Source organism: Scyliorhinus torazame, chromosome 13 (genome assembly GCF_047496885.1).
Source record: "Scyliorhinus torazame isolate Kashiwa2021f chromosome 13, sScyTor2.1, whole genome shotgun sequence".
In the NCBI taxonomy this organism is placed as follows: domain Eukaryota; kingdom Metazoa; phylum Chordata; class Chondrichthyes; order Carcharhiniformes; family Scyliorhinidae; genus Scyliorhinus; species Scyliorhinus torazame.
Window position 1 is genome coordinate 53203905 of NC_092719.1, and position 27991 is coordinate 53231895.

At 43.2% G+C, this 27991-nt stretch overlaps 1 protein-coding gene across 1 annotated transcript; it reads left to right on the forward strand.

Moving 5' to 3' along the window:
- The first annotated feature begins 21348 nt into the window (after positions 1-21348).
- On the forward strand, positions 21349-27333 carry LOC140388020 (fibroblast growth factor 19-like). The gene is made up of 3 exons (XM_072471505.1): positions 21349-21682; positions 22491-22594; positions 24163-27333. The coding sequence occupies exons 1-3, from the start codon at positions 21349-21351 to the stop codon at positions 24454-24456; spliced, it is 732 nt and encodes a 243-aa protein (XP_072327606.1). The 3' UTR covers positions 24457-27333.
- The last annotated feature ends 658 nt before the right edge of the window (positions 27334-27991 follow it).

Below are 27991 nucleotides of genomic sequence, written 5' to 3' on the forward strand. Positions count from 1 at the left end.
ACTATGAGTTTCAAGTGCTTAAGGTCACCTAAAACCGGGAACTTCAAAACACACTCCTGCATTTTTAGTTTGGCCAACGCTTTATTTGCTCTTATTATGTCTTCCACTTTGGGATCATTCATTTTTGTACTCAACTCTAAGACATCAAAACTCACGTCCGGTCTAGTCTGTCTACCTAACCAGTTCAGTTGCCCAATTAAACTTCGCAGTCGCTCGTTTTCTATCTTTGAAACCATTGCGTCTTTTTGTGAAACTCGGCCAAAACTAATTGCTATTGGGGTGATGCTTTCCAAATAAGATTGCTGACGTAAAGTTGCCCCTAACTTAGTCTGTCCAATTTCCAGTCCAATATATTTAAATGCACCGGAAGCCTGACTTCCAACCCTGAATTCTTTCCTCAAACCAGAGATTACAATAGCTTCAAAATCACTAGTCCCACCCCACAAAAAATCATCGACATGCATCATAAAAATGCCAGAAAGATTTCCTTTATAGTGCCAGTAAAACATTGCAGGATCTGCTTTCAACTGGCAACAGCCTAACTTTAACAAAACTGACCTTACCGAAAAATACCAGACTCTAGATGCATCATTTAATCCATAGACACATTTGTTCAACTTCCAGAGTACCCCTTCTGTGTTAACTGCTTCTTTAGGAGGACGGAGAAAAATGTCTCTCTGGAGCTGATGCCCCTGCAAAAAGGCAGCTTTTATATCTATAGATTTGCATTCCCATGCCTTTGTGGCTAATAGAGCCAAGAAGGTCTTTAAAATAACCTTTCCTGCTGTATGTGAATCTACCCTTAAATCCTGATCTTCTAAGTTTTCTTCAAATCCCCTTGCCACAAGCCTGGCCTTTGCCTTATAAGTTCCATCCGGAAGAACCTTTTCCGTGCAAATCCATCTGTGGGATAGAGCTCTTTGTCCCCTATCCAGTACTTCCGTGTGTACCCCAAATTCACTCCAACTATGCAATTCTTGCTGTTTAGCTTCTTTAATAACTTTTTCATCTAATTTATTTGAAGCCACCAAAATCTCACGTGCATGTGGGTTTCTACTCCGATTAGTATTCGTAGTCTTACTCATGTTCCGAGATCTTGACAAACTACGTCCCCTCTCCCGCCTGGTCTCTCGTTCTGTACTGCTACTGCTTGATCTTTCCCTTCTGCTGTGGGATGTCCTTTCAATAGTTCTCGACCTTTTCCTGTGGACCTGTTCACTATCTGATGTACTATATGAACTGGCACTGTGTTTCTGTGCCCTCCATTTTTGAACTTTGTTTTCCCAATCCATTGTTTTGACTCCTTCCCCTGAATGCTGTATATTCAACCAATGTTTATACTTTCCAGTGGCCTTCCCTGCTCTACTAATAGCAGTTGCATCCTTCCATTGACTAGACCCTTCAGGCAAGTATGTCACTTTTGTACCAACTTTTGGCAGTTGCCCTTTCGGAAAAATGGTCTGATTTAATTCACCAGAAGTGTTGTGTTCCTCCACAGAAACCCTGTCTATATCAGTTAATTGGTCCTCATAGTTCTGTAACACATGCGTACCAGATGACTCTGGTTCCTCGTCATGTCTGTCTGCTCTGTCTAAACTTGAAAATTTGTAATCTGTACCCATTATCCTTGATGAATGGACCCAAACAGTTTGATTACCATGTTGCAACATAATTGTTTTGCCATCTATGCCTATGATCTTCCGTGGGCCTTTCCATTCATTAGAATTGTCTCTCTTATAGTATACCATGCCTCCTTGCTTAAAAACGGCGTCTGATGGCCATACATTATGTCTTAAAGCTCTGCAAATTCTTTCAGAGACTTCTGCTTCCAAAAAAGCTTTTCTACTGCTATGTAATGCATTTAAATGTTCAGCAAAACCAGAGCTAATTGTAGTCCCCTCCCAAGCTGGAGGCTGGTCATCCAAAATGGACGGAATTTTAGGATTTCTACCAAACACTAACTGATAAGGACAATAGCCCCCAACCATCTGCAATGAATTCTTTGCATGTACTGCCCATGCTAAAGCTGAATTTAGCCTGCAATTTGGTCGATCTGCCAAAATTTTCCGAAGCATGTCATCGATGACAGCATGATTTCTTTCACAGACACCATTACTAAATTGGCTTTCTGCAGCCGTATTCATAACTCTGATATTCATGTTTTCACACATATCCCTAAACTCATCATTAGCAAATTCTCCCCCATTGTCCGTAAGGAATTTTGCCGGTGGACCCATTCCTGTCCCTATCAATTTTTTCACGATTTGATCCAGAATTACCCTCTTTTCTTTACTTCGTACAATCGTTGATTGACTAAATCTGGTTGCTAAATCTACAAAATGCAAAATAAATATATTATTTGCTTTATCCCAGATCTTAAGGTCCATGGCTACAATGTCGTTAAAATCCCTGGCCAAAGGTAGGGTTACTATCGGTCGTGCTGGTGTCCTTCTGTACTTCCTACAAACTTCACAGCGGTCACTAACCTGTTCTATCAGTTTAGTATTGTCGTCCACTTATTTCACTTCCACAGCCTCTGCACAAAACTCTTAACAACACACCACCTGACAGAGGCCACCTGAAGCCCCTTTACATATCAGTGTCAATTAATGGATACTTAACATAAACGAGACAACTAATTGCAATGTCTCTTAACCCATTACTTAACAATTTAGACCATAGTATCTGGTGTTCACTGGTTGGCAGAGTTGGCACCAGAATCAAAACTGAAAGAGCGATCTGACCAAGGTCTTGATTAAATACCTTCTGGGAGAGTGTCACTTACCCCTATAAAGGATCTGAGCATCCTATATTTTGAGGAGTTCACTCACACTGTCCTATATTTACATGTGCCATAACTTAAGTGAGTGTGTAACAATAATACTTCTTTGGAACTTAGACCAGCTATCTATGTCTGCTGCCACTTCTATAATCCCTCTAAAGGTGGGCTGAACAAACACTCGGTGAGATGAGGCTTGATTCAAATCATAACTGTGCATGTATTTCAAGCAAGTGAACGTAGCAACAGTTACGATCAGAGTCACTGAGGTCAATTAGTACAACATATCAGTGTGTCATAGTACTAAATAAAGAGCATGTCGTCCTTCCCCACATCAGTCTTTCCTGAACTAAACAAGTTGCCTGCTTATGTTCTGCATGTTTTGACTCAACAAAGGTTTTCACAGCTTTTCTTTTTTCAAACCTGACTGCCGACATGTGGCCTATGTTCATCTCCTTCCTGCCCCCACAAAGGTTTCAGATTTACTTCTCGACCTATCGTCCTGTTCAGGAGTTTGCTGGAGTTGGTTTAGCTCAGTTGGCTGGGCGGCTGGTTCACGATGCAGAGCAAGGTCAGCAGCGCGGGTTCAATTCCAATACCGGCTGAGGTTATTCATGAAGGCCCCGCCTTCTTTACCTTGCCACTTGCCTGAGGTGTGGTGACCCTCAGGTTAAATCGCCACCAGTCAGTTCTGCCCCTCAAAGTGGAAAGTAGCCTATGGTCATCTGGGATTATGATGGCTTTACTGGGGAATTCAACAGTTCAAGTAGAATTTCCCCCCTACTTTCTCAGGGCAACTAGTGATGAGTACTAAAATTCAGCCTTGTCAGAGTTCCTGCATCTCCCCCCTCCCCCCCCCCCCCCCCCCCCCCTGTGATTGTGCAATATTGGGAGTTCAAACAGGAGTTAAACTCATGTAAGACTTTAGAGGATATGTGGCAAAACTGGTTGACTAATGGATAACAAGGGGAAATAGAGTGAGGATTATCATTAGAAGAATGAAGAGGGAACTTTGATTTTTCTTTTCCCACATAAGTTATTGCAATATGAAATGCTTTTTTAAAAATTGGCTACTGAGGTTGAGATAATGAAATAGGTATTTCTCTTCATTGAACTTAGGAATCACTTAGTTTGCAGGTGCCTAAGAAATTGAAGGTAGAGACTGTAATTATATAGAGTAACAATGTATATAACAGTGTATATAACAAGTGTATAGGTCACCAATATCCTGGGGGGAAATTTGCTAATGCTCTTCGGGAGGGTTTAAACTAGTTCAGCAGGGGCTTGGGAACCTGAATTGTAGCTCCAGTATACAGGAGGTTGGGAGTAGTGAGGTCATGTGTAAGGTTTCAAAGTTCCAGGAGTGTACCGGCAGGCAGGAAGGTGGTTTAAAGTGTGTCTTCTTCAATGCCAGGAGTATCCGGAATAAGGTGGGTGAACTTGCGGCATGGGTTGGTACATGGGACTTCGATTTTGTGGCCATTTCGGAGACATGGATAGAGCAGGGACAGGAATGGTTGTTGCAGGTGCCGAGGTTTAGATATTTCAGTAAGCTCAGGGAAGGTGGTAAAAGAGGGGGAGGGGTGGCATTGTTAGTCAAGGACAGTATTAGGGTGGCAGAAAGGACGTTTGATGAGGACTTATCTACTGAGGTAGTATGGGCTGAGGTTAAAAACAGGAAAGGAGAGGTCACCCTGTTAGGGGTTTTCTATAGGCCTCCGAAAAGTTCCAGAGATGTAGAGGAGAGGATTGCAAAGATGCTTCTGGATAGGAGCGAAAGCAACAGGGTAGTTGTTATGGGGACTTTAACTTTCCAAATATTGACTGGAAATGCTATAGTTTGAGTACTTTAGATGGGTCCGTTTTTGTCCAATGTGTGCAGGAGGGTTTCCTGACACAGTATGTAGATAGGCCAACGAGAGGCGAGGCCATTTTGGATTTGGTACTGGGTAATGAACCAGGACAGGTGTTAGATTTGGAGGTAGGTGAGCACTTTGGTGATAGTGACCACAATTCGATTACATTTACTTTAGTGATGGAAAGGGATAGGTATATACTGTAGGGCAAGAGTTATATCTGGGGGAAATGCAATTATGATGCAATGAGGCAAGACTTAGGGTGCATCGGATGGAGAGGAAAACTGCAGGGGATGGGCACAATGGAAATGTGGAGCTTGTTCAAGGAACAGCTACTGCGTGTCCTTGATAAGTATGTGCCTGTCAGGCAGGGAGGAAGTGGTCGAGCGAGGGAACCGTGGTTTACTAAAGCAGTCGAAACACTTGTCAAGAGGAAGAAGGCGGCTTATGTTAAGATGAGACATGAAGGTTCAGTTAGGCTGCTCGAGAGTTACAAGTTAGCTAGGAAGGACGAAAAGAGAGAGCTAAGAAGAACCAGGAGGGGACATGAGGAGTCTTTGGCAGGTAGGATCAAGAATAACCCTAAAGCTTTCTGTAGATATGTCAGGAATAAAAGAATGATTAGGGTAAGAGTGGGGCCAGTCAAGGACAGTAGTGGGAAGTTGTGCGTGGAGTCCGAGGAGATAGGAGAGGTGCTAAATGAATGTTTTTTGTCAGTTTTCACACAGGAAGAAGACATTATTGCCGAGGAGAATACTGAGATTCAGGCTACTAGACTAGAAGGGCTTGAGGTTCATAAGGAGGAGGTGTTAGCAATTCTGGAAAGTGTGAAAATAGATAAGTCCCCGGGCTGGATGGGATTCTCTAGGAAGCTAGGGAGGAGATTGCTGAGCCTTTGGCTTTGATCTTCAAGTCATCTTTGTCTACAGGAATAGTGCCAGAAGACTGGAGGATAGCACATGTCGTCCCCTTGTTCAAGAAGGGAAGTAGAGACAACCCCGGTAACTATAGACCAGTAAGCCTTACTTCTGTTGTGGGCAAAATCTTGGAACGGTTTATAAGAGATAGGATGTATAATCATCTGGAAAATAATAATTTGATTTGAGATAGTCAACACGGTTTTGTGAAGGGTAGGTCGTGCCTCACAAACCTTATTGAGTTCTTTGAGAAGGTGACCAAACAGATGGATGAGGGTAAAGCAGTTGATGTGGTGTATATAGATTTCAGTAAAGCGTTTGATAAGATTCTCCACGGTAGGCTACTGCAGAAAATACGGAGGCATGGGATTCAGAGTGATTTAGCAGTTTGGATCAGAAATTGGCTCGCTGGAAGAAGACAAAGGGTGGTGGTTGATGGGAAGTATTCAGACTGGAGTCCAGTTACTAGTGGTGTACCACAAGGATCTGTTTTGGGGCCACTGCTGTTTGTCATTTTTATAAATGACCTGGAGGAGGGCGTAGAAGGATGGGTGAGTAAATTTGCAGATGACACTAAAGTCGGTGGAGTTGTGGACAGTGCGGAAGGATGTTACATGTTACAGAGGGACATAGATAAGCTGCAGCGCTGGGCTGAGAGGTGGCAAATGGAGTTTAATGCAGAAAAGTGTGAGATGATTCATTTTGGAAGGAATAACAGGAAGACAGAGTACTGGGCTAATGGTAAGATGCTTGGCAGTGTGGATGAGCAGAGAGATCTCGGTGTCCATGTACATAGATCCCTGAAAGTTGCCACCCAGGTTGAGAGGGTTGTTAAGAAGGCGTATGGTGTGTTAGCTTTTATTGGTAGAGGGATTGAGTTTCGGAGCCATGAGGTCATGTTGCAGCTGTACAAAACTCTGGTGCGGCTGCATTTGGAGTATTGCGTGCAATTCTGGTCGCCGCATTATAGGAAGGATGTGGAAGCATTGGAAAGGGTGCAGAGGAGATTTACCAGAATGTTGCCTGGTATGGAGGGAAGATCTTATGAGGAAAGGCTGAGGGACTTGAGGCTGTTTTCGTTAGAGAGAAGAAGGTTAAGAGGTGACTTAATTGAGGCATACAAGATGATCAGAGGATTGGATAGGGTGGACAGTGAGAGCCTTTTTCCTCGGATGGTGATGTCTAGCACGAGGGGACATAGCTTTAAATTGAGGGGAGATAGATATAGGACAGATGTCAGAGATAGGTTCTTTACTCAGAGAGTAGTAAGGGCGTGGAATGCCCTGCCTGCAACAGTAGTGGACTCGCCAACACTAAGGGCATTCAAATGGTCATTGGATAGACATATGGATGATAAGGGAATAGTGTAGATGAGCTTTAGAGTGGTTTCACAGGTTGGCACAACATCGAGGGCCGGAGGGCCTGTACTGCGCTGTAATGTTCTATGTTTTATGTTCTAAATGTATATAGCCTCCAGCCATGCAAGAGGAACAGGACACTGGACAAAAAACAGTCTTGATCAGAGTTACAGGAGCTGTTAGTAGCATAGTTAGAAGCGCCACAGTTTGGTTAGCAATAGTTTAGTCTCCCCACAGTTTATTCAATATTAAATAGCCTTGAACTAGATGTTCTGTCGTACACAGATTCATTTATTATAATAGTACATGAACAGAACATGGTACTAGGAGTAATTTGAACGGCACGGTCATCAAACAAGTAAGAAACATTGCTGCAAGAAAAACGTGTTTCTTCAAAGGGAAAGTCTGAAAGCTCCTGAACAGTTTCAACTTACTAGTAATGTGGATGGAAATTGGCACTTGTTTAAGTAGCACTTCACGCTGTATGTCTCAGCTATTGGGTTGTAAGCACAGTCGGATGAGAGAAAAATTGTGTATTGCTCACGCCAGCAAGCCCACAGTTGATTGAAATGTGTAACACATTTGCGTATAAGCAAGAGGAAGACAGTAAGAAATTTGATGCTGTAATCAAAAAATTTGACGAGCATAGTACACCTAAGAAAAATGAAATGTATGAAAGGTTCATTTTTCAAATGCGTACACAGAAGACTGCCGAATCATTTAATAGTTTTCTTACTGAAAGCGCAGACGTGCAACTTTGCGACTCTGAAATCTTCCATGATTAGAGATCAAATTGTTTTTGGATTGCATGATCCTAAGATGCGAGAGCGTCTTTTACGAGAAAATGAGCTCCAATTAGAAGATGCCATAAAAATTTGCCATGCTAGTGAATTAGCTGCGCATCATGTTAATACGTTTAATGCAAGAAGTTTTGGCGCACTTAGAAATGAAAAGCATCAGGCGGAAAGGGCTGAAGCTCAATAAGGCCAAATGCCAGTTTGGTGTACAGGAGATTACAATCCTGGACAACAAGCTTCTGCGCCAGATGAAATGAAGATTATTGCCATTCCAAATATGGCCCGACCAACGGATAAAAAAGGAGGACTACGAATAATGGATATGATCAACTTTATAGGGCGGTTTATTCCCAATCTCTCAGCCAAAACAGTGTGTCTCAGAGACATCCTACGGAAAGTAAATGCTTTCACTTGGGCAGAGTAGCATGAGCAGGAAGTGCACCAGCTAAAGAAAGCTCTTACAACCACGCACGTGCTGATGTTTTTTGATCCAATAAGGAACACCAAAATATCTACTGACGCATCAAAAGATGGTATAGGTGCAGTATTCCTGCAACAAGACGATGAAAACAACTGGAAACCTGTGGCATATGCTTCACGGTCAATGACGGTGTGAGTGTAGATATGTTCAGATTGAAAAAGAATGCCTGGTACTGCTAGTTGGCCTGGAAAAATTCTATACACGCCTGGCAAACATATAGTGGTAGCAGATGCATTATCCAGAGCTCCAACAGCACACGATGACAGCTCTACTGGAGAAGATGTACAGACTCACATAGACATGATCACTGATGCACTGCCAGTATCAGACACAAAGGTGAAACAAATTGTCGAAGAGACAGCAAAAGATGAGGTGTTGCAGATGGTAATACAAAACCTTAACAATGGTTGGCCTAAAGGTTCATGCACAAAATGTCTTGAAATCAGATCTGAACTAAGTGTAGTAAATGGGCTACTATTAAGGGATGGAAGAATCATGATTCCGCAGTCTCTATGCAGTGATTTGCTAAAATAAATTCATGAGGGTCACCTCGGGATTGAGAAGTGCAAATGGAGAGCCAAAGATACTGTGTATTGGCCTGGTATAAACAAAGATATACAAGACATGATAGAGAAATGTGAAACATGTCAAAAGTATCAGCACCGGAAAACAAAAGAACCAATGAACATAGCTGGAATACCATCAGCTCCATGGCAAAAAGTTGGAATGGATTTATTCAACCTCAATGGCAAGGAATATCTTGATGTGTTGGGTGTTCTGGATCACAAACAGGTCACCAACACTTGAAGTGGTGCAACTCTATTTTATTACAAGGTTAACTATTTAAACATACTTGAACTGTGGATAAATACGATACCAGCTTTAACTATAGACCTTTGCCTAGTCCTAACCAGTTGATGCACTCAGCACATGGTGAATGTCTGTTTTGCAGGCTGCGAGCTCTGTGCTCCTTGCTGGCTGCTACTCCCAAGAGCGGGAACTCTGATGCCCCCTGTCTTTATAGTGCGTGTGCTCTCACTGGTAATTGGCTGCGGTGTTGTGTATGTTGATTGGTCCCACTGTGTGTCCATCAGTGTGTGTCTGCACCATGATATACTGGTGAATATTATGACATATCTGATAGTCATTGATTATTATTCGAATTGTCGAAAGATAGCCCTTCTGTCAAGCTCCTCGGCAAGTTGTGTGATAATGCATACAAAATTGACGTTTGCAAAACATGGCATATTTAAAACTGTGGTGAGTGATGATGGTCCATGTTTAACTGTAAAGAATGGCAAGAGTTAGTGATGCAATATGATTTTGAACACATTACTTTGAATCCATTATACCCACAATTGAATGGTAAAGCAGAGAAGGGAGTTCAAATAATGAAGCAGCTATTAAAAAAGGCTAATGACAGCAAAACTGATCCGTATCTAGCTCTACTGAGTTATAGAACTTCACCTTTAAGCTGTGGTTTGTCACCTGCAGAGGTATTGATGAATCGCAAACTACATACCGCATTGCCATTCCACACAAAGCCAAGGCAAAACGAAAAGTTAAGGCGTAAGCTGGAATTTCAGAAGCAAAAACAGAAGGCATATTATGATAGCACAACCAGGAGTCTTAAACCTTTGTTACCAAGTGATGTTGTAGGATTGAGGAGCCTGATGGATGGTCTAGAAAAGCTACTGTACTACAAGAGGCAGGTCCAAGATCATACACGTTAATGAAAGAACAAGGACAGAATTTTAGAAGAAATCGTTGGGCACAAATGAAAACAAAAGAACCTGCTCAGAAACAGCAAGCCAATGGTGTTAGTGAAGACTTCTATCAACTTGAGCCAACACAAACATTTTAAGAGTCAGACTTGAATATACAGAACGACGATCAAAACAGTGACACAACCTTATGAGACACACCGACAGATGTTCAAAGTAGTAACATAGGCTCACCAAGCATATCAAGGTTGAGAAGATCGACAAGGAAGATTAAGAAACCAGAGTGGCTGAATCTGTGATTGGACAATAAAATTTGTGAATTGTGTAAAGTACATTGTTACTCATATCATGTGTATTGTTTACAGAAATGGTGTGTAGTATGTTTTAAAAATCTCAAGGAAAGGGGATGTATTGATATGCAGTAACAATATATATAACAAGTGTATATGACAAGTGTTTTTAGCCTCCGACCACCAGGTGACATGCAAGAGGAACAGGACACTGTAACCGGACAAAAAGCAGTCTTGATCAGTGTTACAGGAGCTGTTAGTAGCATGGTTAGAAGCTCCATAGTTTGATTAGCAATAGTTTAGTCTACCGACAGTTTATTCAACATTAAATAACTAGTCTTGAACTAGATGGTCTGTCGTACACTGATTCATTTATAATCATAGTGTATGAACATAACAGAGACCTGTTACATTAGGCCCCCACCCCACGATGATGCCCAGGGATTCCTGAGATTCCCAAATGGAGGAATGTCCCAATAACCTGACATTGACTCCTGTCCCCACCCCCACACACCTAGGGAGATCCAGCAACACACTGAAGATTTTCAGTAGCAGCGGGTCTGCCAGTTCCCACTCACCCTGGATAAAATATTCAAGCCCTGGGACCTTCAGGTTATTTTAATAGCCGCTCAGACCCACTGTTTGCAGTCACCATTCCCAGTGTGAGGACGCTGGAAGATACATCATGGGAGGACAGCTGGGTCAGAAAACCAAAAGGTGCTGCTGCCTCTGCAGATGCAGCGCACATTTGTGGTTGTTTTATGGGGGCCTGAGAGAAAAATTTTCGATCATAAATAAAAAGCAATTGAACAAGTATCGGCAAGCGAAGAATGTGGGAGGAAAGGGCAAAGGAATCAAATTAGATCAGGTGACTGCAGCTGAATAGTGAGCATTAGCACAGGTGTACTCGATACAGCGCCAGCCTTTGCTTTCCATCCAGACCTTGCTCTCCATCTGAAGCTGCGCCTAAAGGGTTGAAAGGCCTCCTGTGCTGTAAATGTTATGACTCTAGCTCTTTGGCTTCATTACTAATTTTCCCAGCCAAATGTATGATATGGTGTAATGCTTGTTTGAAAAAGAGATATTTCCTTACCAATGCATTTAGAATAACTTTTCTGTGCCTCTATGATTCTGAATTTCCAGTATGCCTGATCTAACTGTGAACATCTGTATTAATATTTGTTTTACAACAATGGCATATCTCAGAATTACCCCAGTTCTGGAGTCCATCCTAGCTTAAGCAGTTTAAAAATCAACTCCAATTGTTGAAGAATATAATCCTGCTCTTGTTTTATTACATATATGTGCTGCATACAATAGAGTTTATTGGAGCGTTGAAATAAAAACTTACTTTGTTAAGGAAGTACCATGCGCATTTTACCTGGAATCCTGTTTTATTTGATTTTGCTGCACCTTAGATTGCAAGTTCATGGCAATCATTAGTGTGTGATATAGCATGCAGAGTGTTAAATACTGTTGAAATCATACACTGTGCAGGCTGAGGAGGAAGAAGGTGGACCAGGAGATCAAATCTTTTACAGGGGGCAGCATGGTAGCACAGTGGTTAGCACTGTTGCTTCACAGTGCCAGGGACCCGGGTTAAATTCCCGGCTTGGGTCACTGTCGTGCGGAGTCGGCACCAACTCCCCGTGGCTGCCTGGGTTTCTTCTGGGTGCTCCGGTTTCCTCCCACAAGTCCCAAAAAGACGTGCTTGTTGGGTGAATTGGACATTCTGAATTCTCCCTCAGTGTACCCGAACAGGTGGCGACTAGGGGATTTTCACAGTAACTTTGTTGCAGTGTAATGTAAGCCTACTTGTGACACTAATAAAGATTATTATTTTTTAAAAAGTGGGTGGGACGGTGGTGCAGTAGTTAGCACTGCTGCCTCACTTCGATCCTGGCCCCAGGTCATTGTCCATGTGGAGTTTGCACATTCTCCCCGTGTCTGCGTGGGTCTCATCCCCACGACCCAAAGGGTAGGTGAATTGGCCACGTTAAATTACCCCTTAATTGGGAAAAAAAATAATTGGGTACTCTAAATTTATTATTTTTTAAATCTTTTACAGATCTAGAAAATATCCAAAATGTATACGAACTGCAAATAAATAATGAAAGTTCTGAAAAGAGTCCAGTCAATGCATTGTATTGCTGAGGTGCCTCTCTCCTGCACTGCAGTGAACACACTTAATTATCTGCAACATGGAGGAAGGGAGCATGGGAGCAAGGGAAGAAGGGGCAACACACAAACTCTGGAAACCAATTTCAGGCTCGCTCTGGACAAGGCATAAAGCTGGTCTGAGCCTCAAAGAAAATGTCAAAATGTGCAACTGATCCAACCACACAATTGTATGGTATACAATGATAACCTCCCATTCTCTCCAGTTCTACCATTCATTCACTGTAGTTCTCATCCATCTTAAAATGTAATCAGTTACTTTATTTTCATTGTTATTCAACACTTATTAGGGCAAGCATCTGATCTTCACATTATTATTTTTAAAATTTAAAAATAATTTTAGAGTATCCAAATATTCTTTTTCCAATTAAGGGACAATTTAGTGTGGCCAATCCACCTACCCTGCACATCTTTTGAGTTGTGGGGGTGAGACCCATGCAGACGCGGGGAGCATGTGCAAACTCCACACGGACATGATCTTCACATTAATAACTACACAGAACCAGATTCTAGATGTATTCCTCCAGTGGAACTTGGCCCATGACCTGACTCTGAAAGTGCTACCATTGAACTGCCACTCATTGATAATGTTTAGATTTATGTATTGTTCATATATTTTACAATAATACTACTGGAATTAATACTGATGTATTGACACTGAGGGATATGGTCACAGTTTTAAGATTAGACGGAGCCAATTCAGTATATCCTGTCTCTGCCTATTGCTTACTGGAGCAATTCTAAACAAATTCTATTTTCCCTATGCCTCCGATCTCCTTGCTTTTCAAATAATTACCCAATTTTCCCTGACAATACGCAATGATCTCAGCCTCAACATTCCCTTGTGACAAACAATAATTGCCCCGACAACCTTCTGTGCATATTCCTTTAAACCTCTCCGCACTTTAATGACAATTTTTAATTGATTATCTCATCGCTGACTGATTGACCAGAGGAAATAAGCCTTTCACTTTTCACCAGAGCAAAACTCTTTATATTTTTAGAAACCTTCACTTAATTTGTAAACTTGCTGGCCAGAATTTTATGCGCCCCCTAATGACAGGTTTTTAGGTGGGGCGTTATTGTGAAATTGAAGGGATGGGATTCCTTCTGGGTTCCCGCCTGCCCTGACCAGGAAGCTTACCCTTTCCCCAATTAAAGCCCTTATGTGGCCAATTAATGGCCACTTCTTGGCCATTTGCAGGCTGGTGGGAAGATTGAACAATGGCAAAAATAAAATGCATGAAATTGGAAGCAACTTTGAGATGTGGGTTGACAATGTATTGAAAGAGCTTCCGGTAGCGCCCTTGAGGAAGCAGGTCGCAGGTCAGATCGCTCCCGCCCGCGATGGGCAAACGGACCTTTTCCAACGGACTTTTTCGGAACCTGGCGACCTGAATCGGTGGAGGAGACGATAGGGAAGAGGCTTTCCCCCCCGGGGTATGGACAGCTGGACCAGAAGTGGTCGAGTGGAGCGGCAAGGATCGAAGCGGGAGCAGCGGGGACCCCAGACCGGGCGGTAAAGCATGGCGGATGGCAGGGACCAGGGAGCGGAGGCTTACTGGCCAAGGGAGCAACAGATGGAGTTCTTCAGGAATTGCTTCGCTGAACTGAAGAGGGACACGTTGGACCCGATGAGAGCGATAATGGACCGAATGGTCGAGACACAGGCGGTCCAAGAGAAGGCGCTCAGGAAGGTCGAGGTGAAGCTCTCCAGCCAGGCGGACGCGGTAATGGTGGAGGAGCTGAACGCCCGCCAGAGGAGGATGCAGGCACAGCTTGAAGAGCTGGGGAACAGAGCCAGGAGGCAGAATTTGAGGGTTGTTGGCCTCCCCGAGGGCTGTGAGGGATCGGATGTGGGTGCATGCGTGAAAGGTATGCTCGAGGCGCTGATGGGACCGGGCCTTCCCTCGACCTCTGGAGTTGGATGGGGCGCATAGAGGCCCACAAGGCCCGCAAGGAAGCCCAGGACGGACGGCCGACCGAGGGCCTTGGTGGTCCGCTTTCACCGGCTTGCTGACAGGGAACCTGTGCTGCGATGGGCCAAGGCGGAGAGGAGCAGCAGATGGGAGAACTGTGAGGTGCGCATTTACCAGGACTTGGGAACGGAGCTGGCCAAGAGGCATGCAGGATTCATCAAGGTAAAGGCAGCCCTCTACAAAAAGGAGGTGAGGTTTGGAATGCTGTATCCTGCGAAGCTTTGGGTAACGTTTGAGGAACTCCATCACTACTTCGAGACACCAGAACAGGTTTGGACTTCCATTAAAGATAAGAAACTGGAATTGAATTAACGGGCACTTAGTTTTTTCAGTGCTGTACAGTGGCGGCGGTCTGTTAACCTAACTTGCTCTGACTAGGCGTGGACTTTTATTAAAAGAAGAAGCTGGACTTGAACTAAAGGACCCTGGGCTCACAGAGCTTTTGTGTGGCGGCGGTCTGTTAAGGTATCCTGTACTGTAATGTTTTATCCAAGATTGTTTTCAGCCGGGACAGAGAGCGGGGGCTGGAGGGCGCATTGTGTAGGGTGTTTTGGGGAGCTTGCAACGAAAGGGGGGGGGGCTCTGCAAACGGGGGCCCTGCACTTGGTACCTTTTGGCAGGAGATCGGGGCCTCTGATAGGGGGGATGGACTATGGGCTGGTTAAGGGACTTGAAAGGGCACGATGAGATCCAATCAGGTTAATGGGTCCTTGGTGTGTGGGGGGAGGGTGGGAGACAGATAGCTGCCAAGGGCAGGGGTCAGCGTAGCTAGCGTAGGTCAGGGGGCACCAGGGAGAGTAGGAGGAGGGGCGGGCTAGGGCCTCGCGGAGGGTTGACCTGGCAGGTCAGGTCTCGGGGGGCAGGGGATGTCAGGGTGAGGGGGGGGGGGGGGTTAGAGCCACGTTAGTTTAGTTGAACACGTGTGGCATGGGCAAACAGAGCTGACAGGGGAAGTGCCTTATTAACATGTTTATTCTTTCCCACTGTTCGTTTTCACTATGTTAAGGCTCTTTGCTATGGCCTTTTTTCTCTCTGTAAATGTTACAAATTTGTTTTAAATAAAAAATCTCAAAAAATAAGACACTGAAAAAAAAAGACAATGTATTGAAAGGTAGACACAGAGAGTAGGGGTAAAAGGTACTTTGAAGAGAGATATGATCCCTCAATTATCTCTACCAGATCCATCGCAATTCATAGAATCCCTACAGTGCAGAAGGAGGCCACTGCCCTGCCCTATCCCTGTAACCCCGCCAATCCACCTTATCTGCTCATCTTTGGACATTAAGGGGCAACCTAGCATGGCCAATCCACCTAACCTGCACATCTTCCCCAAATCCTTTAACATTTTCATGTCCCGCTCTATCTTTCTGACACTTCTTAAAAACCCATTTATTCAACTAAGCTTTTTGTCATCCTCCATAAAGTCTTTCTGCTTGTTGCAGTGCATTTTTGTTTGATTACAACTTAGTGAAGCACCTTTGGGTATTTTTCTACATTAAAGCACTTTATAAATGCAAGTTGTTGTTGATGCACTACAACAAATGCACTCAGATTTTTAAATGGCATTTAAGGGCATTTAGGGATGGTCAATAAACATTGGTGTTGCCAGCGAAGCCTGCATTTCATGAAAGTGTAAAAAAAGAAACATTGGCCAGAAGCAGCAAAATCTTACCAGGTGATGTAAAATATTTTCATTCAAACTTAATGTACAAAGGTAGATTTTAAAATTGGAATTTTAAACACCAAAGCCTAAAGGTTTCCGTGCCTTGAAGTGATGAGATTTGATAGTCATCATAATTTTGAACATGTTAACATAACATTTAAAAATTACAGAATGGTTACAGCACAGAAGGAGGCCACTTGGCCCATTGAACCTGTGCCGACTGCAAGAGCAACCCATTCCCCCATCCTTTCTCTGTAGCCCTACAATCTCTTCCTGTTCAAGTGCTTATCCAATTCCTTTTTGAATGAATGTGCCTCCATTACCGTTTCAGTCAGTGCATTCCAGACCATAACCACTTGCTGTGTAAAAAAGGTTTTCCTTATGTCTCCTTTGTTTTTTTCCAATCTATTTAAATCTGTGCCCTTTGGTCCTCAACTTTTCCACTCATGGGAACAGTTTCTCCCTACCTGCCCTCTGTAGTCCCCTTATGATTTTTTCTGTCAAATCTCCTCTTGGTCTTCTCTAAGTTGAGCAACCCCAGTTTCTCTAATCCATCCACATAACTGAGTCATTCATCACTGGAACAATTTTCATAAATCTTCCCTGCAACTTTTCTCAAGCTTTCACATCCTCGCTGCACCTTTTTTTAAGCCTTTCCATCCTTTGCAAAGTGCATTGCCCAGATTGGGCAATATTCAAATGGAGGCTTGTTACGTGAGGGAGATAGTAGGAAATTGTGTCCAGAAATGAGATCCCAATGGAGCAGGCAATTTAGGGGTTAAAAAGACTGGGGGGGGGGGGAGGACCTTCCAGCACAGAGTCAGAGGGATCTGCCCACACCTGGCCGAGTTACATTGCCCCAGTCAGACTCAAACTCGTTAGTGGGAATACACAGGATGCTCCAGATCCATTGTTCTTTGGGGCACTCCTGTCTGACCAGCTATTGCCCATTGCAGAGTTTGATTGCCTCTTTCTGTCAATCGGAGGTTAGTTGCATATTAATAGCATGGCTCTGTTCTTTTGTATAAACAGGATTGGGCAACCAAACAGCCAGGATAACGCTGATGGGTTCAAGCCTGGAAACCCCAGCAGAAAACCTTAGTTTGAGGGGCTGGGCAGAGCTTAGAGAAAGAGAGAGAAAGTAACCCTGTTTAGAGCAGGTACAGAAGAAATTGACCAGGAGAGGTCATAAAAGTTACAAAGGAGAAAGTTTTTGGAAATCGATTGAAAGAGGTCATGAAAGTTACAGAGGGAAGCTTTAGAAATCAACTGAGAAGGTCATGAAAGTTGCCACAGAGGCAGGCTTTGGAAAAGGGGTTCAGAACAAATGTCCCTATCAGAAGAAAATTGCTTCATAAATGCAAGTATTGCCTTTGTTTGCCTGTAAAAGTGACATGAGGGCTGCATGTTCTGTTACATTTTTGTTTAATGGGAACTAGTGTGTTAAAGTTAAGAAACTACATTTAATCTGTTATTGTTAGGTTGAAGTTTAAAAGTTGTAATATTGTTTTCTTTTCTTTTTTTAAAGTTTGTTTATAAAATAACCAAACCCTGGTTCTTATATTATTCCTCCTGGAAAGAATCAATCTTTTTGCACTGTCTTAAAACTTTAAAAAGTTATGGCTTTGGTTCAGCCTCTTAGCCATTGTTGAGAGCAGACCAGGTGTCTGTAACAAGGTCAAAACAGTGTTTTGTAAAAGTTTGTTGCTTCTATATGCTATGCCTTTATTTATAAAACTAAGGATCCCATATGCCTTTTTAATCACTTTCTCAACTCGACTTGACACCTTCAATAATTTCTATATATATACTACCAGTTCTCTGTTCCTGCACCACCTTTCAAATTGTACCCTTCGTTTTATATTGTCTGTCCTCATTCTTCTGCACAAAATGTACATTGCATTTCTTTGTAATAATTTTTGTCTACCACATGTCTGCCTATTCCACCATCTTGTCTATGATCACTTGACGTCTGTCGCTATCCTCACAGTTCACTGTACTTCCAAGTTTAGTCTTATCTGCACATTTTGAAGTTGTGTACCACACACACATCAAACCTATTAATATATATCAAGAATAGTAATGGTTCTAACACCCACCCTTAAAGAATGCCACTGGATCTCTCCTCTCAGTCTAATAAACTACCTGTTTCCTGTCACTCAGCCAACTTTGTGTACTTGCTGCCACTATCCCTTTTAATCTATGGGCTTCATTTTTGCTGGCAAGTTATAATGTGGCATGTTATCAAATGCATTTTGAAAGTTAATTTACACTACTTCAACCACGTTACCCTCATCAACCCTCACTATAATCTCATCAAAAACTCAATCAACTTAGTTAAACATGATTTGCCTTTAACAAGTCATTCTCATTTCCTTAACTTATCAATATTTGCCCAAGTCATTTGCTCTCGAATATCATTTCCAAAAGCTGCCCCAAACTGCTGTTGTTGAGTGATCCTTACACAATTTTCTGAACAAGTTTGCAACATTTACAATTATTCAAACATGTGGCAGCACGCCGGTATCTAAGCAGCAGTAGACGATTATAGCTAGCACCCCTGCAATTTCTACCCTTACTTCCCTCAGCATCCTTGGTTGTATCCCATTTGGACTCATGGTTTAGCAATTTTTAAGTACAGCCAGCCTTTCTAATACTATCTCTTAATCAATTTGTGGCCAATTCAATCTCTCAACTAACCCCCCCCCCCCCCCACGCCGGTATCTAAGCAGCAGTAGACAATTATAGCTAGCACCCCTGCAATGTTCAGTTAGAGTTTAATCTGCCAATCTTTGATTCCAATTTACCTGGGACAGATCCATTTTCAACCCACTTAAATTGGTCCTTCTCTAATTAAGGATTCTTACTCTAAATTGCTCCTTGTCCTTTTCCATAACTATTTTAAAACCTGGTGATATTATGATCACTGTTCCCTAAATGTTCCCTTACTCCAACTTGATTCACTCGAACTTTCATATTCCCCAGAACCAGACACATAAATCCCCTTCCTTGTTGGGCTAGAAACCTCCTGATCCAGAAAATTTTCCTGAACACCCTTCAAAGACTTTCTCCCCTTGTTTTCCTATAAACTAGTACTATCAGTCCATAGTAAGAAACCGAAGTCCCCCATTATCACTACAGTACTCTATTCTTCTCGCCCCTGTAATTTGCATGCATATTTACTCATATCTTTCCACCATTTAGTAGCCTATAGAATACTGAGTAGGTTAAATGGTACTTCTATTGTTTGTAAACCAATTATATTCTGTCCTTGATCCCTGTAGAGAAGTTTTCTCTCCTGCACTTTAATATTTTCCTTAATCAATACTGCCATTCCTCCTGCTTTCTTTCCTTCCCATCTTTCCTTGCACCCAGGAATATTTAGTTCCCAGGCCTTCCCTTTTTTGAGACACCTCTCTGGCTATTTGCAATAGCAACTCAACGCAATTTGCCAAAACAGATTTTCGTGCAAGAACATAACTTTTTATTTTCAGATGGTCACACTGAATCAGTTTGTCAATTTTTGGTAGAAGTTGAGATCAACTGTGGACATATCACGCGGCGGGGCTATGAAAACATTCAATACTAAGGTCAACGTTCGCCCCCTTGTGGAAGTTTCAAAGATTGGAATGTAGCTGTGCCGAAATTTTAAAACAATTTACTCTCCTAAAAACTGCGACACTTGCCCCGTCTACAAATTGCTCCAAACTTTAGTGACAACTGCTGAAGTTGATATTCTGCCGCAGGTGAGTAGGGGCCTCCAATGCCGTGAGGAATATTAATTATACAGCATGATTCATGCTATCCAATGAACTTGAAATTGAAGATCCTGCAAACTGGGTTTGGGATTGTTGCTGAGGGGGAAACTGCATTTCTGCTTTGAGCCCGTTCAGTGCTTGAGACACGCGGGACTTACTCAGTCCCAATGATTTCAATGTGACGACCCACTCAAAGGGTGAGAGTGTTTAGTGATCAGGGTCCACCGATAAGAGTTTATTGAAAGCTCTAATCGCAGACGGTGTGAGTGAGAATAATTCTATATCTGAGGTACATTCGCGGAATGCGTTTGGGTCAATGTTAATTTCACGACCTCACAGAAATGTTGATACAGTTTTGCCTTCCCGGAATCACTGCCACTCATTCCAGGTTTCTGGAAATGACACGATATTAATTGGCTGTTTCCCCAGGATCCCAGCGATTCCCACGTAGGATGTGGAGGAATTGGGGAGTTAAGTGCTCGGGATACGCGTCCGGCGCGGCAGTAAAATCCCACAGTTGCCCTCAGCACCAGTTAGTCCATTCAGTTTCGATTATTGCAGAGAGTGAAAACTGAACAGGAAACAGACAGAGAGAGAGACAGAGATTAGTGTGAACTCCAGAAAGCCCTACACGGTGTGCCCAATAAAACAGAACATTACAAAACGAGACACTTTTCTAACGCTCGATACTTATATTTGCGAGTCAGCACATGGGAATAATCTGAAACCATCCCCACTGGCATTCACCTTCTAGCCGCCCCTTTTTCTCTCAGAAACATATGCGATCCCCCCCACCCCCACGCAAAAGAAACTCTTGTTCAAAATCTACAATAAGCATTAAGGGAACAGCGAGCGGATTGGTCACCTCATTATCGACTGAAGCTGGAAAAATGAATCAAAATCCAGCCTTGTGCAGGTTGGAAAAGGCTCATCAGAAAAAACAGACCAGCAGCTTTGCAAAAATAAAAGTATTTATTGTCACTTTCGTGTGCAAATTCTAACCCTGGCTGAAATGTATTGCACGCAAATTATTAAACAGCGTGGCTGAAAGGGTCTGTGTGTGTGTGTGTGGTTGTGGGGGGGGGGGGGGGGGGGGGGTTCTCATATCTGTAAGGAACAAAATTTAGTCTGTGTTGAGATGAAGATTAAAAACGCAAACATGTGCTGCTTAAAGGAGCTGGGAGGCAAAGTCAGACAAATACAATTAAATCAAACACATGAACCAAGTGGGTGAAGAAAGGGTATCATCGCCTCAGGTGAAGGGGTTGTAGGAAGAGGCTGAGCCAACACTGAGTGTGTCTGACCACTCGAACCGCTGACAGCAGCTTCGGAACAGTTTGAGTAAAGTCCGAATTTCTAAACTGCGCTGAAGTTTTCCCTGTTGCAGTGTGTCTGTGTGTCAAAGTGCCAGCACTGCACGTCTCTCCATCATTGATTCCAACTATGGCAATGACCCTCCCTCCACCCCCACCCCCGCCCAGAATAATAAGGACCCAGTGCAGAAAGCCCTAACCCTGTGAAAAGCTGTCACATCACTGGCTTTCTGCCGGCGCTTTAAGGTGATTCTGATGTCACTTGCTACATGGACTTTAAAAGCAGCGCGATGGGTTCAGAGGCGGAAGAACCATCCCGCCCGTGTCCAAGGGAAGCTCCCAGCTCCAGCCCTCGTGTTCGGGATGGGCTTCAGCCTCGCTGACTGGATTTCCCTGCAGCTCGCCGTGCTTCTCGCTGCTTCTCTGGTCAGGGCAACTCCTCTGGGGAGGACAGACTCGGGAGCTCAGCTGGAGCGGGGCTGGGCTCGGCAGATCCGCTTGATGCACCTGTACATGGAAGGGAACAGCAAACACTTACAGATGAACCCTGACGGACACATTGACAGCTCCAACTCCCAGAACTATTACAGTAAGTTGTATTTCCGCAACCATAGGTTGGGTGCGACATTTTTAAAATCATTTGAGTATCTTTTTGGTTAATGGGTTCTGTCGATATCACGGGATTATGCAACATTAGACTGTTTCTGCCCTGAACGTTTTAAATCTCCCACTGCTTGATATTTGTTCACCAGCACATGGGAATAATTTGTAACTATCCCCATCCACTCTCCTCTGCTTGCCGCCCTTTTCACTCAGAAACCTGTGCGATTCCCAAAGATTTAGCTGGCATCAGTCAATTTCAGCTCATCATTTCAGGTTACTTTGCACAAAGCATGTTCAAGATAAACCTGCCTGGTCGCATTTCGACTGGACGCCGAACAATCCTACCCACTGCAATTGGTTCCTTCTTGTTTGACGATCATTTGAACGGGCAATTTGAAAGTTTCCCTTTCGTTCACCTATGCTTAAAACTGTTGAGCATTCGTAGCATCTAGAATAGTGTGGGACCTATGGGTTAAAACTGGGTCGAGGGAATGCATTGGACATCTCTTTCAAAGAGCCAGCATGGGCGCGCCAGGCCGAATGGCCAACGTCTGTGCTTCTGTGATGCAGCGGGAAAGAGGCCACCCGGCCCATCGTGCCCCTTGCCAGTTTTGAAAGAGCCATTACCCCCCCCCCCCCCTTTTCCCCATTACCCTGCACAGTCCTGTTTGACTCTTTTTACTGACTTTACAACCCCATCAATGCAGCATGCCACATTGAGAATGTTTGACTGATACCTTACCGTGTTGGTATTACTGTCTAACGCGTGTGCTTTCTTTGGGGGGGGCTTCTAGCTCTGCTGGAGATTAAAGCAGTGGAACCCGGACACGTGGTGATCAAAGGAGTGAGGACCGGGCGGTACCTCTGCATGGACACTGAGGGCAGCATTTTTGGATCAGTAAGTATCGGCCACCTTAACTGTTCAGAGCTAGCTCAGCTGGTCTGCAGGACATGATCAAAGCAAATCACTGCGGATGCTGGAATCTGAAACAAAAACAGAAATCGCTGGACAATCTCCGCAGGTCTGACAGCATCTGTGGATGGAGAATGGAGTTAACAATGGGAGTCTGGTTGACTCTTTATCAAAGCTAGAGAGAACTGGAAATAGGGTGAGATTTCCAGGTGTGGGAGCAGAGGTGCGGGAAATGATTGGACAGTTGAGAGCACAGAGGTGAGGGAGATCTCACCTGTTCCCCTCCCTCCCAGAACCAGTATAGGGTCCCCCTTGTCCTCACTTTTCACCCCAGCAGCCTCCGTACTCAAAGGATCATCATCCGCTAGTTCCGCCAACTCCAGCATGATGCCAACACCAAACACTTCGTCCCCTCACTTCACCTATCAGCATTCTGTAAGGACCCTTCCCTCCAGAATACCCTGGTCCACTCTTCCATCACCCCCAACACCTCACCATGGCACCTTCCTATGCAATCGCAGATGGTGCAACACCTGTCCCTTTCCCTCCTCCCTGCTCACCATCCCAGGGCCTAAACATTTTCAGATGAGGCAGCGCTTCATGAGCACCACCTTCAATCTGGTCTATTGCATTTGCTGCTCACAATGTGGTCTACTCTACATTATGGGACTCAACACGGACAGGGTGGCCACTTTGCAGAACACCTCCGGTCCATCCACAAACAGGACCCAGACCTTCCTATCGCTTGCCATTTCAACTCACCATCCTGCTCTCATGTCCACATGTCTGTCCTTGGCCTGCTGCAGTGTTCCAGTGAAGCCCAATGCAAACTGGAGGCACAGCACCTCATCTTCCGATGAGGCACATTGCAGCCTTCCGGACATAACATTGAGTTTAACAACTTCAGACTGTGAACTCTCTCCTCCACCTTCACCCCATTTTTATTTCTATCAATTTATTTTCATTTTTCCATTCATCTGTTTTTCCTGACCATTGCCTCCCTTCCCGCCACCGCTAAGGCCATCTGTTCCTTGTCCTAAGTTGTCCTTTGACACATTGCTTACCCCTGTCTGCCATTAATACATTCTGATCTCTTAATGTGCCACTACCAGCACCCTTCTTAGTCATTATCACACCCATTTACATTCCCTTTGTCTTTTTGTCAATGACATCTTTGACAATCTCCACCTATCGCTGGCCCTTTATCCAGCCCCACTCCTCCACCCCTTCCCCCCCCCCCCCTCCACAACAGTATAAATCTCATCTTATTTCAGTTCTCTCTAGCTCTGACAAAGAGTCAACCAGACTTGAAACCTTAGCCCCGTTCTCTTCACAGATACTGTCAGACCTGCTGAGATTGTCCGGCATTCTCTGTTTCTGCTGCAAAACAAGATCCTCAGTGAGAATACACCCCACCCCCTCATCCCTAAACATGTTAACCCTGACTATTCTGAATTTAACATGTGGCGAATATCTCTTGCATTAAACAGGTTCATGTCACCACCTCGGGATAGTTCATTCTGAATAATTTCCACCCCTGCCTTTTTCATTAGATGACCTATTGTGCGGATGATTGCAACTTCAAAGAGGAACAGTTACCAACATTCTATAATGTGTACCACTCCCCGAGGCACAAGAAGGTGTTAAGTCTGAGCCTGGAGAAGCGCCCATTCATTCCTAACAGAGAACTGCCTCCTCTTTCTACGTTTTTGCCCCTGGAGGACCAGTTACCCACCACCACCCACAGCCGAAGAAATCCTGAGCGAGAGGCTAATGACACAGACCCCTTCGGGATGAGATCCGGACAACAGGCGAGCCCGAAACTCTCCAGAACTGGAAGAGGATAACGGGCCACACCTCTCCATTTCAGACTTTGAAAGATCAGATGACTGTGATAATTTACATTGGCCAAAAGTACTGTTACCAGGATCGAGATTCTATTTATTTATTGTGTTGTATAACCATATAGTCTAAGAAATGAGACTAGAGTAGATTACACCAGTTGTAGAAGCACTGACAAGAGTAGCTAAGATCACAAATTAATTGCAGAGGTGTAAGATCATTCTTACCTAATGCACCCAAAAAGATCTAAAAGTCTTCTCTTTCAGCATTTAATTGTTTCTTGAAAGGTTCCAGGATTCTTACTTCTATTCTTCCTGGAACTCTGTTCCATACAGTGTTCACTTCTTGCGTAAAGAGTATAATCTTGGTTTGAACCTATGTCCCATTATCTACTCTGGTTATTTAATTTAAAAGAAGTCAAGTTTTATCTTTTCAATTCGCTATCTTTCTTGGCACTGGCATTCAGGGGTCACCTTTCTGTGATGAATCCTTCCTCATACCTCTGACCTATTATGCCAAGGATTACCCTATTCACTGCTCTGCTTCCACAGGTTAAATAGCTACTGTTTCTCAACAAAACTGGATGCAGTACTGAAGATGCAGCCTAAACAAAGCATAGCGCCATCCAATCATGACTTTCTCAGACTTATATTCCACTACTCTTATCATTCGATTTGCATTTTACTGCCTGGGCATTCTACTAACCTTGCTAATGATTGCTATGCATTGGGTGGGCATGTTTAGTGTCCAGTGAAGTCCAATTCGGCCTTTAGCCATTTTTGTCTGAATTCTTGCAGCCTTCTACACTATTCATGGATTATCTGTGTCATCTATTTTTGTTTTCCCATGTGCATTACTTTCCACTTGCCTGTATTAAGTTTCATCTGGCTTTACACTGCCGAATTATGTACTTAACCCAACTCATTCCAGTGGTTCCAATGATCCTCCTATTTTGATATTATGCTCAAATTTGGCTACCATGCCACTCAATCCAGGCTATTGACCATTGATATAAATTAGAAATAGTGTCAGTCCCCCAACACTGAACCCTGGGACAGCTTACTCGATACTTCCCACAGCCTGAGATAACTTCCCTTGCCTGCACCGGTTGTTTTCCATTCTTTCATCAGCTCTTTTTCCATTTCCAAGACTTGTCCTAAAGTTTGAGGTTAACTAGTTACCTTTTCTGTAGGGTTTTGTCAAATGCCTATCTGGAATCTATGTATGTGCATCCTTGGCCTAGCACAGTCCATTTGAATTGTCACATCCTCAAAGAAGGCTGATCAAACAAAGACATTCACTTCTGAATCCACATGTGGGGCATAGCCTTGTTCTGTCTTATAAATTCCATGATTCTTCTCAGTACTAACTTTACTGGAAAGAAAGTTGCACACGTGGAAATGATACATAATGAGCAAAAGGACAGTATAAATGCTTTTTTTATTTCACTTATGCGAAAGACTTGAATCACTCCCTCTCAGTATATAGTAGAATTAATCTTGTCCGTGAAATTGTACTGCCAACTCTGAATTATCTATTTATTTAAATTATTGCTGTCAATATTTATATTTATATATATGCCAATATATTTTATAAAAAGGTTTTTCTAACTTAAATGCCGATTTGTACAACTTAAATATAACTGAAGTAGAAAATAAATGGCACTTTGTTTTCTAATGAAGTTTTGCATTTGTTTGAATTGTTCAAAGATTGATAATCATGTCTTATTACAACAGAACAAATTATTAAGTGGTGAGGTTATCATTGATACAATTTGACTAGTAGGCATATCCTTGTCAAGCTCCGTGAACCTTCAAGTTGTCATTAATTTCCTTGGGGCAAAAAATTCTGATTGTCCCTCCGTACTTACAGAACCTGTATGTAATTGAACTAGTTGAAACCCCACTCAGATATACAGCATGGTGGCTCAGTGGTTACCACTGCTGCCTCATCTGCCGAGGTCCCAGGTTCAATCCCAGCCCTGGGTCACTGTTCGTGTGGAGTTTGCACATTCTCCCCATGTCAGCGCGGGTCTCACCCCCACAACCCAAAGATGTGCAGGGTAGGTGGATTGGCCAAGCTAAATTGCCCATTAATTGGGAAAAAAAGAATTGGGTATTCTAAATTTAAAAAAAAGAAACCCCACACACAACTGCAGTTTGAACAAGGTTTGTAGCTTTCAGTGTAATCCACTTAATTTCATATAATTGATGGGTGTGTAATTTTATGGGGCCACATATTACATCATGCACAATATCACCCAGTTCTAATCTATTACTGTAAGGATGTTGTTAACATTACAGGAAAGGGTTGGAGAGGATACAACTTATTGTGTGTGATTCTTAAGCTGGAACTGTCCAGCATTTCTGAGGAATGACATTAGTTAGCAAGATTTGAGGTATGTAAGCTAAATGCATATTTTTGCAACAAAAGTCACGATTCCTTTGAATTTTATACATTATTTGTCATTCTAAGTTGCCAGGAACTGGATTTTTACTGGTATGTTTCGCAAAGGGCTGTTTACTGAGCAACTTGCCTAAGTAAACATGGATGGTGTCACAATTTTCTTACCATAAGTGACACCACTGAGATAAGAGATATGGCGAGACCACTTTGGAGTTATGATAAAAATGCTTCCACTTTCATTTTTCATTTGCTTCAGATGAATGGTATAATTTTACTTCTGAAACTGATTGAATTATTTTTAAATGACCTCTATTTTTTTTAATGGATGTGGTTATTCTTTTGTTACATTTGTACTTTGCAGAATTAGTAGTCTATTTTCGTAATACATTTTGGATCACTACTGGAGCCAGTAGCGTTGTCTCTACTTTTAATATGAAAAGGAATATTGTTATTAAAGCATTAAAGACTTTTCCAGAGATTATTTGCATAGTGAATATATTGCTCTCAAACTTGCCAACACTAAATAATCTAAACTCTATTATGTCTACAGGGCCAGGGAGAGAAATCATAGGCCCACGACCTTCTCCTGTTCCGGGGCCCTTCATTTCTCTACCCTACAAGCCCCCGCAACCCAGACCCCGCCAACTCTCCACCTCAGTCATTGGTTCACCAATAAATACATCAAGCAATCAAAGAAAGGTGCTAGTAAAATGATGAAGCCATTGTTGGCACCTGGTTGCAAATATTGTCCGATATATATGCAGCATGGTTCATTAATTTTAAAGTTATAATGCAGTGTAAGTATGTGTGCACCTTAGAACATAGAACATAGAACGATACAGCGCAGTACAGGCCCTTCGGCCCACGGTGTTGCACCGAAACAAAAGCCATCTAACCTACACTATGCCATTATCATCCATATGTTTATCCAATAAACTTTTAAATGCCCTCAATGTTGGCGAGTTCACTACTGTTGCAGGTAGGGCATTCCACGGCCTCACTACTCTTTGCGTAAAGAACCTACCTCTGACCTCTGTCCTAAATCTATTACCCCTCAGTTTAAAGCTATGTCCCCTCGTGCCAACCATTTCCATCCACGGGAGAAGGCTCTCACTGTCCACCCTATCTAACCCC

Bases quoted from the DNA above. Each gene is read 5' to 3' on its own strand.
- LOC140388020 (XM_072471505.1), top strand. From the start codon at position 21,349: ATGTCACTTGCTACATGGACTTTAAAAGCAGCGCGATGGGTTCAGAGG. The intron at 21,683-22,490 runs GTAAGTTGTATT...GGGGGCTTCTAG, and splicing joins CAACTCCCAGAACTATTACA to CTCTGCTGGAGATTAAAGCA. The intron at 22,595-24,162 runs GTAAGTATCGGC...CTTTTTCATTAG, and splicing joins AGGGCAGCATTTTTGGATCA to ATGACCTATTGTGCGGATGA.